We start from the raw sequence: 15,156 nt of genomic DNA, 5'->3' as shown, positions 1-15,156 counted from the left end.
GTGACCACAGGGACGCTGCAGCTGTCATACGTACACGCCAGTTGCCACACGTCCACATTTTGAACACGTGACTACGGAGACGCTGTAACTGTCATAAGTACATGCCAGTTGCCAAGCATCCAAATTTTGATCACGTGACCACGGGGATGCTGCGACGGTTGTTAAATGGGAAAACTGGTACAAGTGACTTTTTTCGGTACTGTTGTAACTTCAGACAGTCACTAAACGAAAGGTGGTAAGGCACCAGTGAGTTGCAAAAGGCGGCCTTACTAAGAACAGCTCCCATCCTGCAATGAGATCTGTAATACCATCAATTCAAACATGTCTGTGTGAATGAATGAGCATCCATTCATGAGCGTGCTCACCCACTGGCATTAAAACTTCAGTATCTTTTCCCAATTCTCATGTTCTGAAAAAAATTTACAGAACATAAATAATTATATTTTTGTGTCCCTCTGTAAGCCTGTATACTTTTGATCCTAATTGATACCCGGATAAATTCTAATTTCTTCGCCTTCGGCTATATTTTCTTTCTAAATGTTTTTGGAATGTGCACCCGTGCACTGCTCCCAAGGATTCTTACATGTGCCAAAGATGGTTGTCTTCCATATAACATGTAACATGGAGCTTGATTAATTGCTGTACTCCACAGTCTATTGACCAAATAATTGGCAGTTAAAATTGCCCCACCCCAATATAGTTTACTCATTCCTGCATCTTTCTAGCAATGCGTCTTTCATAGTCTGTAACACACCATGTCTGCGTTCAGCAACTCCATTCTCTGTCGGAATGTAGGGGTTCGTCTTTCTCTGGGTTTTGCCTCTCTTTCTCGGCTGAAACATGTTAGACATGAACTCGGTTCTTCTGTCTGTCTGTAGCTGACATACCCTTTGATTATACCTCCTCTCTACAAAAATTACCCATTGTTCAGTGGTTCTCAACCTTTTTAATGCCGCGACCCCAACCGGTCGTAAGTCGAGGACTAAACCGGTCATAAGTTGAGGACTAAACCGGTCATAAGTCGAGGATTAAACCGGTCGTAAGTCGAGGACTACCCAACCGGTCGTAAGTCGAGGACTTTCCCTGCCCGGGAGCGCCACGCATGTGTGGTTCCGCCCCCTGCGCCAGCCGAGGCGTAGCTGGCAAGCGGCAGAGACGGAGCAGGCCGACCACCTGGCCCAGCTCAAGGGAGGTAAGGCACCCGCCGGAAAAGGGGAAAAAAATGGCGGACAGCCTTGCTTGGCGACCCCCGTGAAATCGTCGATCGACCCCAAATGGGATCCCGACCCACAGGTTGAGAACCACTGGTTTAAACTGTTGAAACACTTCAGTTTTGCTTTTAAGTAAATAACCAAACCCGTATCTAGCGTTACCATCAACAATTAGCAAAGCAAATTGGGCCCCTCCCATTGATGGGATAGAGGGCCAATTAAATCCGCATGAAGTAACTGAAAAATTCTTTCAGATTTCCTATCACTTCTTTTGCTGACAGGGTGTACTTTTGATTTTGTCTCTTTGCAAGTAGCACAATCCAAACGGTCTTCACAATCTTTTACATTCAAACCGACAACCAAGTTTTTTGCAATACTTTAAAGCTTGCATGACCCAGCCTTCTGTGTAACGAATGTGCGCACCCGTCATGCTTCGGTTCATTAGGAAAGATTGTTTGCGCACTGCCACCAGTTTCCTTGTGGCTCAAAACATATTAATTGTTGAGTTTCAAACCTTGTGCACACAGCCTGTCATTCTTTATGGCCTTGCATGTACACTTTAATAATAATAATAATAATGATAAAGTTGGAAGGGACCTTGTAGGTCATCTAGTCCAACCCCCTGCTCAGGCAGGAAACCCTACACCATTTCGGACAAATGGCTGTCCAGTCTCTTCTTAAAAACTTCCACTGTTGGAGCATTCACCGCTTCTGGAGGCAGGTTGTTCCACTGGTTAATTGTTCTCACTGTCAGGAAGTTTCTCCTTAGTTCTAGGTTGCTTCTCTCCTGGATTAGTTTCCATCCATTGCTTCTTGTCCTGCCTTCAGGCGCTTTGGAGAATAGCTTGACTCCCTCTTCTTTGGGGCAGCCCCTGAGATACTGGAAGGCTGCTATCATGTCCCCCCTCGTCCTTCTCTTCATTAAACTAGACATACCCAATTCCTGCAACCGTTCTTCGTATGCTTTAGCCTCCAGTCCCCTGATCATCTTTGTTGCTCTTCTCTGTACTCTTTCTAGAGTCTCAGCATCTTTTTTACATCGTGGTGATGTATCTAACCCCACCAAAGCACCAGTCTGGAGCAGTGCTGGACTTTTGACTTGGTTGATGGAGCAGAATTGGTGCCATGAAGTCGAGGGATTCTAGTTCTGGAGAAAAGAGACGTGGGCCCTACTGGACTTGCATCTTTGCAACCAAGATCTTCTAGCCAGATTTTTTTCAGCTTGGCGGAGAGGAGGATGGGAGCATTTGAGTTCCTGGGCCCAAGGAAGGAACAGGCACATGTCCTTGAGGGAGCCGCCATTATGGTGTCCCATCTTCAGTGGTCAGTAAGGGCCACCAGGAAGCACCCAGGGAATTTGCTTCAGCTCCCCCTCCATGCATTGATGATGCCCTCCGCCCTCTGGGAATCGCAACCCATATATCGGAGGTTACTGAGGTTGAAAACCACTGGAGTTGAAATGCAGAGTCTCCCCCCCAGGAAAAACTCTGAATTAAAGGTGTTTCAGGACCCAACTAGGTAACATCATCAGTATGCATGAGGTGGGTCATGAAAAGTCTGCAAGTAAACGACCAAGCTAAGAAGCACCAACCCTCCTCCTTTCTGCAAATCCCTGGGTCTTTTCCTACTGCCCAGGCTAACAAGCATTGACAACACTAAACCTAGCGTGAGAATCAAGGTTATTGAGCCCAGAGCTGATAAAAGAATTGGCGGGCTGGAGAGCTGGAGAGGAAGCCCGTGTTTCAAGCTAATTGGGGAATGTGATTTATGACTGTGAATTGGAGGAGGGAATTGTGCTTTGATACTAGGTGCCCAGGGGAGGGGAATTCAGTTTTTGGCTTCGATTATGCAGTGCCGATGTTACGCTACTCGAATAAAAGATTCTTTTTAAGGTAAACAATGCCTTGAAGTTCTTTTGAAGGGTTTCCTCTGTCGGAACCAGGACACAAGCTGCTTAGGACCCTGAACTATTTCGGTCTTATCACCCCTCAAAGTGTGAGACACACAACATACACTAGGGCAGGGGTCTGCAACCTTAAACACTCAAAGAGCCACTTGGACCCGTTTCCCAGAGAAAACGCTGGGAGCCGCAAAACTTGTGCGCGCACGCAAGGGGCGGGGACCTTGATTGAAGAGTTTAATTAAAAAGAAATAAAGGCTACTGTGCATGAGTTCTCTCTCTCTCTCTCTCTTTTCCCTTTCTCTTTCCTCTCCCTCTTTTCCTCTCTTGCTCTTTTCTCTCCCTTTCTTTCCTCCCTTTTCTCTCTCCCTTTTTTTCACCCTCTTTCTCTCCCTTTCTCTTTCCTCTCTCTCTCCTCCCCCTCTCCCTCTCTCCAATCTTCTGCTCACCTGGCAAGCTGGCTTCAGGCTATTCTCCAACAAGCTGATACACATTATTGGGCTGGCTCTCTCCTGCCCTTCCTGTTTCCTGCAGAGATGCAGCAAAGGGAGGAGCCCCGCCCAATAAGCTTCTCAGCTCGTTGGAACAGTGTGAGGCCACTCTTTTTTACACACACACACACACACACACACAGAGAGAGAGAGAGAGAGCGAGAGAGAGGCAGTGCAAGTGCCTCTCTCTGTCTCTCTATCTGCAAATGGCAGGAGCGGGGAGCTGCAAAGAAGGCTCAAAGAGCCACATGTGGTTCCAGAGCCGCGGGTTGCTGACCCGTGCACTAGGGGGATTCAGATCTGAGCAAGATCTGTAGAAATGTAGAAGACTGCAAGTGGTTGCTGCAATAGCAGCAAGATTACACCGGGTCTCACATCCTGCACTGGCAGTCTAAAAGAATACAGGTAGTCCTGCTCTTATGACCACACTGGAGCTCAACATTTGTGTTGGTAGTGAGACATTTGTTAAGTGGCCCTTGTTGCCACAAGTGAATCACTTAACACTAACTTGTTAAGTTAGCAACAGGGTTGCTAAGAGAATCTGGCTTCCCCCTTTGAGTTTGCTGGCCAGAAGGTTGCAAAAGAGGATCACGGTGACGCCGGGACACTGTGCCCGTCGTAAATGCAAGACAGTTGCCCGGCGTCCAAATTTTCATCGCACGATGCCGCAACAGTCCTAAGTGTGGACATCGAGTTTTTCCAGCTCTCTTGTAACTTTGAACAGTCCCTCAACGGTTAAGTTGGGGACTCCCTGCCCTAATGCAGACTTAATGCCGCACGGATGTCCATGAGTCATAAAAGAGCCGAGGTTGCCTACCCCTGGTGACTCAGGAATTCTGGGGGTTGAAGTCCATGAGTCATAAAAGAGCCCAGGTTGCCTACCCCTGCTGACTCAGGAATTCTGGGAGTTGAAGTCCATGAGTCATAAAAGAGCCGAGGTTGCCTACCCCTGGTCGAGACAATACACACAGGTGTGGGGACGATCGAGTTAAGGTAGCACCTCAGGGTGCAAAGAGGGGCCCCAAGGCAGCCTCGGGGGGGGGGCTACCGGCCCTCTCGCTGGGCAGACGTAGTGGCGATGCTTGCAGCTGCCTCCTCTCCAGAGGTGGGCACTGCCAGGGGGTGGGTCGTGATGGAGCTGGGGCCGAGCAGGGCAGGGGTGTCCAAGAGTGGTCCGACCCGACGGGCTGGCAGGGGAAGGGGCAGTGATTTCCGGCCCCTTCCTTGACGGGGGACTCTCGACAGACAGGCAAGACACCAGCGCGTGCCGTATTTTCTAGTTTTATATACAGAATACAGGAAAAAAGTTTCCGTAAAAGCTAAAACATTGCAATTACTTCTGTACATTAGAACTTAGCTGCTGAGAGAACAGGATGGGTGGGGTGGGGTGGAGGGTGGGGTGGAGGGAGGGGGAAGCATTGGAACAAAAGGGTGAAAAAACAGGGTCACGACAAAAAACGCTTTGCTACAATTAAGACAACCGGAGGCAACGTCATACCACATGTACCACTGTACACAGCTTTAAAAAACATTGAAAAATGCCGTCAGTTGATGTATTTACACAGCGCCCAAAATACTTCTCGTCATCGGAAAACGGGGTGGGGGGACAGGGGGTGGAGGAAGGAACGATGCCAGGGGGGGTAGACCTTGACTCTCCCTGCCCAGGAGGGGAAGAGGCAGAGGATGTGGGCATGGGGGACACACAAAAAAACACCGGCATGGGGTGTGTGGCTGGGAGGGGGGGGGAGAAGAGTGCATCTTTACATTAAATAAAACAATGATAGTTGTATAGATTTTGCGGTATGAAAACTGTATTTCTCTCTTTTTTTTTCAATATAAAAACTATTGTCACTGGCACAAAATAGAACAAGTTTTGTTTTTTTTTCGATTATTTTTACAACGGCGAGGGAGCGCTTGCCGTGGGGCCGCGACACCCCCCCCGGCCGCCATCCCCCCCCACCTCCGGCCAGCACGGCCTCCGCAGGTGGCAGAATCCTGTGGTTTTTTTTTTTTCCTTTTTTTCTTTTTTGTCTTTTAAATGAAATGTATAGTACAAATATATGTGCAAATGCCCCTAAAACTTGAGCAAACCATAAAAAAAAATTCTTTTTTTTTAAAGTTCTTCATTTCATGCAAAGGGCGTCCAAAGTCTGCGGCCCCCCAAGTAGGAAAGAGGAAAAAAAATAATAATAATAACGCGGACAGACGTGGCCGGCGTGTGTCTCTGATGCAGGGGAGAAGAGGGGAGGGGCTTCTCCCCCCCCAGCCACGCCCCACGGCTCCTATGGCACTGAATTGGACCGGAGCACGGGGGCCTGGTGGCCCTTGGGGGTCAGCTTGTCCTCCAGGTCCGTCCCCTGGGCCAAGGCCGAGGCGTCCACCTTGGGCGGTTTGGTCGCAAACTCCGTGATGCTGAAGACGAACTGCAGGCAGCCCAGCTTGATGTAGCTGCCGTGGTGCAGGAGGGCCGTGCCCTCCCAGCCCGCCCCGCTGCCCCCGATCAGGCTGGAGCTGCTGGCTCTGCAGCTGCAGGGGGGCTGAGGCTGGCCCTGGGCCTGGGCACGCATGGCGACGGGCTCCGCGCTGGCCGGCGGGGCGGGCGGTTCTTCCTCCGGCGGCTTCCGGCTCTTGTGGCGCTCTGCAGAGGGAGAAGAGGCAGAGGATGGAGGCCAAGGGGGAGACAGAGGCGGGCGCCCCGGAACCGCCCCCGCTTTGCCCCTCCCCCTTTAGTTGCAAGGGGTCCTCGCCTTACGGCCGCAACGGAGCCCAAGGTTGCTCACGGGCGTGCTGAGAGGGGCGGCCAATACGTTTTCCAAATAATAAAATATAAAATAAAATAAAATAAATAAAATAAATAATAAAATAAAATAAAATAGTAAAGTGAAACAAAATACACTAATGGAATAAACAAAATGGAAACTGACCAAGGAGAGAAGCAACCTGGAACTAAGGAGAAACTTCCTGACAGTGAGAACAATTAACCAGTGGAACAGTCTGCCACTAGAAGTTGTGGGTGCTCCAACACTGGAGATTTTTAACAAGAGATTGGACAGCCATTTGTCCGAAATGGTATAGGGTTTCCTGCCTGAGCAGGGGGTTAGACTAGATGACCTCCAAGGCCCCTTCCAAAATTATTATTATTATTAAGAACCTGCCTCCAGAAGCGGTGAATGCTCCAACACTGGAAGTTTTTAAGAAGAGGCTGGACGGCCATTTGTCCGAAATGGTATAGGGTTTCCTGCCTGAGCAGGGGGTTAGACTAGATGACCTCCAAGGCCCCTTCCAAAATTATTATTATTATTAAGAACCTGCCTCCAGAAGCGGTGAATGCTCCAACACTGGAAGTTTTTAAGAAGAGGCTGGACGGCCATTTGTCTGAAATGGTATAGGGTTTCCTGCCTGAGCAGGGGGTTGGACTAGATGACCTCCAAGGTCCCTTCCAACTTTATTATTATTTTTATTATTTTTATTATTAAAATAAAATAAAACAAAACAAGTAAAAATTAAAGTGACACAAGATAAAAAATTATATGATAAAATAAAAAAATAAAATAAAAAAAGGAAAAATAAAGAAAATTACATTAAAAAAGTAAAATTAAAACAACATAAAACCATAAAACAAAACCTGCCACTGCCAAGCAAGACAGCGGCTGAGTGAACCGTGCCCCGTTTTACGATGTTTTTGCCACAATTGTTAAGCGAATCACCGCAGCTGTCAGTCATTAAATGAATCTGTCATTAAGTGAATCTGTCATTAAGGGAAGACTTGTTATCTTAATCGGGCTTTCCATAATCTTTGCTTGTTGGAAACTGGCTGGAAGAGCCTCAAATGGGGGTCACACAATCCCAGGATGCTGCAACTGTCATAAATACGAGTCAGTAGCAGAGCATCATAATTTTGATCACGTGGACACGGGGAGGCTGCAACGGTCGTAAGTGTGAAAAATGGTCACTTTTTTCAATGTTGTGTAACTTTGAACAATCACTAAATCAGGGCTATCCAAACTTGGCCACTTTAAGGCTGGTGGACTTCAACTCCCAGAATTCCTCAGCCAGGCTGGCTGAGGAATTCTGGGAGTTGAAGTCCACCAGCCTTAAGGTGGCCGAGTTCAGAGACCCCGCCGCTAAATGGACGGTCGTAAGCCGAGGGCTGCCTGATTGCAAACTCAATCACGCTTCAAAATTAGCTGCAATCGGCACTACAGTCAGTCCTTGATTTGCAACTGTTCATTTAGTGACCGTTTGAAACTAGCGACTTACGGCCGTTCTTCACACGACGGTTGCAGCGTCCCCAGGGTCAAAATCTGGACCCTTGGCGACTGACTCCTATTTACGACAGTTGCTGTGTCCTGAAGTCACGCGATCCCGTTTTGCGACCTTCTGACCAGCAAATGGGGAAGCAGGATTCGCTTAACGACCATGTGACTCACTTAACCGCTGCAGGGATCCGCTTAACAACGGTGGCTAGAAATGGAGCAAAATTCACTTAACAAATATGTCACTCCAGCGACAGAAATTTGGGGCTCAGTTGTGGTCGTAAGTTGAGGACTATCTGTATTTTTTTAAATCACCTTTGGGGGATCCTCCTAGAATGGAGAAGTGGATTTAAAGACACCCCCGCCCCCCCATTCCTGTGGTTGAAGAGAGGCCCCAGCCTTTCCTCCTGTGTGAAATTTGCCTTAATGCCTTGACAACGAGGCCTTGCCTACACATTACACACAGACAGACACAACTGTTGCGAGCCTCACCAAGGAAGATTTGTGTGTCAGAAAGAACTAGGAGGAAGCAGAAGTGAATTCAAGAGGCTATCTCCAGAGAGAGATGCCCATAAAAGACTAACCCCATGGAGGGGGGGGGGACAGGGGAGGGTCAGCACTGAGACTATGGGAGGGGTTTTCCCCCAGGGCTGGGGGGGGGGAAGGGGCAAGGGCTTAAGGAGACCCACTTCTCTGGGTCCAGGCTAATGGGGGGGGGGGGTTACGGGGACTTCAAGTCATAAATCTCCAAAGACCGGGCAGTCTGCATCTTTACAATTCCAAGGAAATTTGAGGCTGCAGCCTACTGGCCACTGGGATGCGGGATAGGCTGGCCAGTGTGTGCACGTGGGTGCACACACTCATCTCCACTTGTGATAGTGCCATGGCTGCACGGCCTAAACTGGGCACCGCACTGCCTAAACGAGGCTCCACCCGGCCTAAACGGGGCTCCGCACAATCTAAACGGGGTTCCCCACGGCCTAAACGGGACTCCACATGGCCTAAACGGGGTTCCCCACGGCCTAAACGGGACTCCACATGGCCTAAACGGGACACCGCACGGCCTAAACGGGACTCCACACGGCCTAAACTGGGCTCTGGACAGCCTAAACATGGCTCCGCCTGGCCTAAACAGGGTGCCGCGCAGCCTAAACAGGGCAGGGCTAGCGAGTGTCACGGCACTAGCGCTGCCTCGTCTGCGTCGTGTGTGTGCTCGTGGCCCCGTTTGCATCTCTGTGTGCATTAAATGCTTCCCCTTTCTTTTTCCTCCGGTGTGGCCACCGAGAAAGGTTGGGGAACTCTGGGCCAGACAGCGCTTTTTGTAGGTTAAAAAGAAAAGCATTTGGGGGGCTGAGAACGCCAATTATTTATAGCAGGGGTAGTCAACCTTGGCTCTTTTATGACTCGTGGACTTCAACTCCCAGAATTCCTGAGCCAGCCATGCTGAGGAGAATTTGGAGAGGTTTCCATGCTGAGCCATGCTGGCTGAGGAATTCTGGGAGTTGAAGTCCACGAGTCATAAAAGAGCCAAGGTTGACTACCCCTGATTTATAGAGTGAGATGGGTGGTGTACCAATTCGATCAATCGATTGATCAATCGCTTTGGCCTCAACAGCAACAACCACCACAAAAATAAACAGGAGGAGCCAGCATCCTTCGTGCAGACTGCCAATTTTATTAACCAACAAATGAGGCCTCCTGCCCACACTTGTTCTTGGGTGTCTACAACTGCCGTCTCACAAAGAGGAGTAGCAAGGTGTCAGGCACAGAGTCCTCGACTTACAACCGTTCGTTTAGGGACCGTCTGAAGTTACAACGGCACTGAAAAAGGACCGATTTTCACCCTTACGACCGATGCAGCCTCCCCGTGGTCATGTGATCCAAATCCAGACGCTGGGCAACTGGCATGTACTTAGGACGGTTGCAATGTCCCGGGGCCACGCGATCCCCTTTTGCGACCATCCGACAAGCAAAGCCAATGGGGAAGCCGGATTCACTTAACGACCGTGTGGCTCACTTAACCGCTGCAGGGATTCACTTAACAGCCACGGCGAGAAAGGTCATAAAATGGAGGAAACTCACTTAACAACTGGCTTGCTTAGCCACAGACAGGTTGGGCTCAACTGTGGTCGTAGATCAAGGACTCTGTAACTCAGCAAACATCCCTAATCGTCCGTCCCTGTCAATTGTGGTCGTTAAGTCGAGGACTCCCTGTAACTGAAGGCAGCAAACTTCCCTAATCCTCCGTCCCTCTCCTCAACTGTGGTCGTAAGTAGAGGACCACGTATACTGAAGCAAGCGCAGTATAATCCTAATGAGCCACGCGGCCACCGATGCAGGGGCCACGTTGAAAAGTGTTTCTGTTTTGCAGGCTGCCCACCACTCAGAGCAAGCCAGCATCGGATCCTGAAAAGCAAAAGTATTCCAGAATAGCCCTTTGGGCAAATGTGTGTGTGTTTGTGTGTGTTTGTGTGGATCTGGGGTGTGTGGAAACACATCTCAGCAGCCCGGGGAACTTACTGATCACACTCTGCACTTTGGCAACCATGCTGCTGGGCGGGATGAACGCCGCCTTCTCGGAGAAGTCGCACGAGTACAGGACGTTGTCCACCGTGGTGCCGTGCTCGCTGTAGTTGAGCAGCTCGTAATGTTTGGTGTTCTGGGGAGGAAACTCCGCTGTCACTAAACAGCCGAGGTTGCGGGGGGGGGGGGAGAAGGGGGGAGGGAAACAGCCAGAGGAGGGATCTCAACGCCCGCCCGCCCACCCCAAAGCCCTGGGCGCCCACCTGGGCCCGCCCGCCCTCCTTCCGGCTCTCACCTCATCGTAGAAGATGCAGGCGTGTTTGCCCGAGACGTAGTTGCAGTGACCGTAGTTTGTAAGGCACACGTCCATGTCTGCTCCTGTCGAACGAAGGAGGAAATGGGGGGGTCAGAACCGCAATCTGGGGGTCCCCCACTACCAAAGGCCTTGGGGAGGGCGCTGGGTCAGGCCTTGGGTTGCTCCCCTCTGCGTTTATTGTACGTAAGTCTTGGATCAGCCGCTGCCTGGAGGGCGATTGTCCCAGCGAGGGGAGAAGGGGAAGCCCCAGGAACGCACCCCGAGTGGCAGCCAGAGAGCGGAGAGGCTCCTCCCCCACCGATGCCGCCCCCTCCCCACCCCCGCCAGCCGTGCAGAGAACCAGCCCTTGCCTGTCCCGATGTAGAGGGTCCTGTAGCACATGTTCACCGCGCTGCCCGAGCCCAGCAGTGGGTAGAAGACCGCCCGGGCCTGCACCTCTTTCCTCTGTCCTGGAAAGGCAGAAAGATGCCCTGGGTGCCAAGCGCCTCCCGTGCCAGAGACGGGATCGCTTGGTTTCTGTGTGAACGCCACTGGGAAGAATGGGGGTGGGCTTCGCTTTCCCACGAGACCCCTCCCCAGGGAAAAGAAGGCTCCCCTTTTTTAACCCTCCTTTCTGCCGACAGGCTGCTCCAGTGCCAAGGCAATGCTAGAATTCTCAGAAAACAGGGGGCAGGCAGAGCAGCAGCGCCCAGACTGGGGCTGGGGCGCCTCCTTTGCTGCATGGACAGTCCGGCACCTGTCGATGATGCTTTAATTCAGATTACAGTGGTACCTTGGTGCTCAACCGCTCGGAAACTTATTGAATTGGGCACTCAACGCATTTTGATGAGGAAATTTTGTTCTGCTACTTGCTGTTTGTTTTGATACTCAACGCACAAGCTAGAACTTGTTCCGGATGACTCACTACCTTACTCCTTATGGGAAAAAATTTGTTTGGTGCCGATTGTTTTTTTGGTGCTAATCGGGCCCTCCTGGAACCGATAACGGATTAGCGATGAGTATCGAGGTACCACTGTATCTACTTTGAGCAGGGGTGGACACCTAGCAGGCTCTCGGAAGTTGGCACTTTGAGAGGGCAACACTTGGAGACCGAAGGGTTGAGAGGGGGGAGGAGAGAGAGAGAGAAAGAAAGAGGGAGAGAGAGAAAAAGACAGAAAGACACACACAGAAAGACAAAGAGAGAAAAAGAGAGAGAGAGAGAGAGAGAAAGACACAGAGAGAAAAAGACAGAAAGACACAGAAGAGAGAAAGAGAGAGAGAAAGATACTGAGAGAGAGAGAGAAAGACACAGAGAGAAAAAGACAGAAAGACACAGAAGAGAGAAAGAGAGAGAGAAAGATACTGAGAGAGAGAGAGAAAGACACAGAGAGAGAAAAAGACAAAGACAGAGAGAGAGGAAGAGAGAGAGGGAGAGACATACAGAGAGAGAGAAAGACACAGAGGGAGTTGAGAGAGAAAGACATACACACAAAGAGAAAGAAATACACAGAGAGAAAAACACAGAAAGACACAGGAGAGAGAGGGAGAGAGAGAGAGAGGGAGGAGGGGGAGAGAAAGAGAGAGAGAAAAAGACAAAGACACAGAGAGGGAGAGAGGGAGAGAAAGACAGAGGGGGGGAGAGAGAGGCAGAGAAAGACATACACACAGAGAGAAAGACACAGAGGGAGGGGAGAGAGAAAGACACACACAAAGAGAAAGAAATACAGAGAGAGAAAAAGACAAAGACACACAGAGAGAGAGAGAGAGAGAGAGAGAAAAAGACACACACAGAGAAAGACACAGAGAGAAAGAGGGAGAAAAAGACAGAAAGACACACACAGAGAGAAAGGGAGACGGAGAGAGAGAGAGAGAGAGAGAGAGAGAGAGAGAGAGAGAGAGAGAGAGAGAGAGAGAGAAGAAACGGGGCACATGCAAGAGGATGCCAAGCCCCCCAATTCTCTTTTCAACCCCCCTCCCTCCCAGGGAAGGCCGAGGTTATGGCGGCACAGACTACCTTCGGCAGGGCTGCTGGCAGACGTGGGCGGGGGGCTTCCCATGTGGTCGGCTGCGGGCTGAGCTTTGGAGGCGAAGAGCTGGTGTATTCTCTGCAAGGCCAGGAACTTGATCAGTTTCTCATCCAGCATCCCGATCTCGATCTCTGCTAACAAAAAAGGCAAGGGGTGCAGGTGGGAAAGGGGGTCGGATCAGCGGAGAGCCTGGACCGGGGGCCCAGCAGCCGACCCCACAGCCTTCAAAGTGACCGGGAGCAACAAGCAGCCTCCGAAGGGAGCCCAAAGGGACTGCGTGCGCACCTAGCGGGCACAGGAAGGAACCAAGAGGTGGGCAGGCTGGCGGTTGGACTGCACGACCACCTTGAGAACGGGCCCGTTTCCTCTGCCAGCCGTCAACGGGTTTTTGTGTATCCGTGCAGTGCCCACTGCAAGCCCTAAAGGTGCTTTTCCAAGACATAACTGGACTTTCGTTTTCCTCTGAAGACGTTTTGCTTCTCCTCCCAGAAGCTTCTTCCGCTCTGACTGGATGGTGGGGAACGGAGGGATTTATACTCCTTGCAGAGAGCTGGTCATTTGCATCCTTTGAGAGAGTCCATGAGGCCACTTGGAGGTTTATCTGTGTCCTTAAGGTCACCTGAGTGGTGCAAATGGGTGTGGGGGCTTCTTGGAACTGCTGAAAGGAATTCCATACCCATTTGCACCACTCAGGTGACCCTGAGGACACAGGTCAGCCTCCAAGTGGCCTCAACAACTCCCTAAAAGAAGGCAAATGACCAGCTGTCTGCAAGGAGGATAAATCCTTCCATTCCCCTTGAAGACATTTCCCTTCTCAATCCAGAAGCTTCTTCACCTCTGACCGGATGGTGGGGAGTGGAAGGATTTATACTCCTTGCAGACATCCGGTCATTTGCATCCTTTTAGAGTCATCGAGGCCATTTGGAGGTTGACCTGTGTCCTTAAGCTCATTGAGTGCTGCAAATGGGTGTGGGGGCTTCTTGGAACTGTTGAAAGGATTGTGTTCCACACCCATTTGCACCACTCAGGTGACCCTGAGGACACAGCTCAGCCTCCAAGTGGCCTCAACGACTCCCTAAAAGAAAGCAAATGGGTTGAGAAGCTTCTTCAGCTCTGACAGGATGGTGGGGAGTGGAAGGATTTATACTGCTTGCAGACAGCTGGTCATTTGCATCCTTTTAGAGGGTCGTTGAGGCCACTTGGAGGTTTATACCTGTGTCCTCAAGGTCATCGGAGTAATGCAAATGGGGGTGGGGGCTTCTTGGAACTGCTGAAAGGACTGTGTGGTAGACTGGAATCAGAATAGCAGAGTTGGAAAGGACCTCTTGGTCATTTAGTCCAACCCCCTGCCCAAGCAGGAGACCCTACACCATTTCTGACAGATGGCAGTCCAGTCTCTTCTTGAAAACATCCAATGATGAAGCTTCCACAACGTCTGAAGGCAACTCCTGTTCCACTGGTTGATTGTTCTCACTGTCAGGAAATTTCTCCTTATTATTTCCAGGTTGAATCTCTCCTTGATCGGTTTCAATCTGTTATTTCTTGTCTGGTCTTTGGAAAATAGGTGGAACCCCCTCCACTCTGTGACCGCCCCTCAAATATTGAAAGACTGTTATCATGTCTCCCCTGGTCCTTCTCTTCACTAGACTGGCCATGCCCAGTTCCTGCAACCGTTCTTTGTGTGTTTTAGCCTCCGGTCCCCTGATCATCTTTTTGTTGCTCTTCTCTGCACTCTTTCCAGAATCTCAACATCTTTTTTATAGGATGGAGACCAAAACTGGATGCCGTATCCTAGCTGGGGTCTTACTAAGGCTTTGTAGAGTGGTATTAGTGCCTCACGCGATCTTGATTGACTCCTTGTTAATGCAATTTAGGATTGCCTTGGCTTTTTTGGCTGCCGCCGCACACGGTTGGCTCATCTTGAATTGATTTTCCACTAAGACTCCAAGATCCAAGATGTTTCATTGATTGCCCACTAAGACTCCAAGATATGTTGTATATAGTATGTTTAGGTGTGTGTCATGTATGCGTTTCACTTTTGAGAGCGGGCAACTAAATTTCATTTTTGATGTGTGCCGTTGTGCCCACAGTAAAAAAATGACAATAAAGGTCATCGTATCGTATCGTATCGTATCTTATCTTATATCTTATCTTATCTTATCTTTGCTGGTTTCGCCCAATCCATGTGTGTCCTTTTGGCTTTTTTTGCCTAAGTGTAAGACTTGACTTTTCTCTACGCTGAATTTCATTTTATTAAGATAGGGCCCAGAGGGCGGTTCAAACCAGCGGTGGTCCTGTCTGTCCAAAATGTGGACTTTGCTGCGTTCAAGAGTGGCCTAAAGAGTTGTCATCAGCAGCCCCTCTGCATTTGAAAGATCAAGGCCCCTCTTTTGAAGACAGCAAAGTCCCCATTTTGGACAGGCAGGACCGCTGTCTGTCCAAGAGGCCATCTA

At 50.0% G+C, this 15,156-nt stretch overlaps 1 protein-coding gene across 1 annotated transcript in view; it reads right to left on the bottom strand.

The window, feature by feature from the left end:
* Positions 1-5,872: 5,872 nt before the first annotated feature.
* The window catches only part of PHF12 (PHD finger protein 12), a gene marked incomplete at its 5' end in the record, with an annotated part of 31,272 nt that continues 21,988 nt past the window's right edge, over positions 5,873-15,156 (bottom strand). Inside the window, 5 exons of the mRNA XM_015826945.1 lie at positions 5,873-6,240; positions 10,379-10,517; positions 10,677-10,759; positions 11,048-11,146; positions 12,691-12,834. Of these exons, the coding sequence (XP_015682431.1) occupies positions 5,885-6,240; positions 10,379-10,517; positions 10,677-10,759; positions 11,048-11,146; positions 12,691-12,834 (821 nt within the window). The remainder of the gene's footprint in view (positions 6,241-10,378; positions 10,518-10,676; positions 10,760-11,047; positions 11,147-12,690; positions 12,835-15,156) is intronic.

The sequence above is a fragment of the Protobothrops mucrosquamatus genome, unplaced genomic scaffold, assembly GCF_001527695.2.
Source record: "Protobothrops mucrosquamatus isolate PMUCROS unplaced genomic scaffold, P.Mucros_1.0 scaffold3396, whole genome shotgun sequence".
Classification (NCBI taxonomy): Eukaryota; Metazoa; Chordata; class Lepidosauria; order Squamata; family Viperidae; genus Protobothrops; species Protobothrops mucrosquamatus.
Note: the sequence above shows the minus strand (reverse complement) of the source record. Positions and strands in the feature narration are given on the sequence as shown.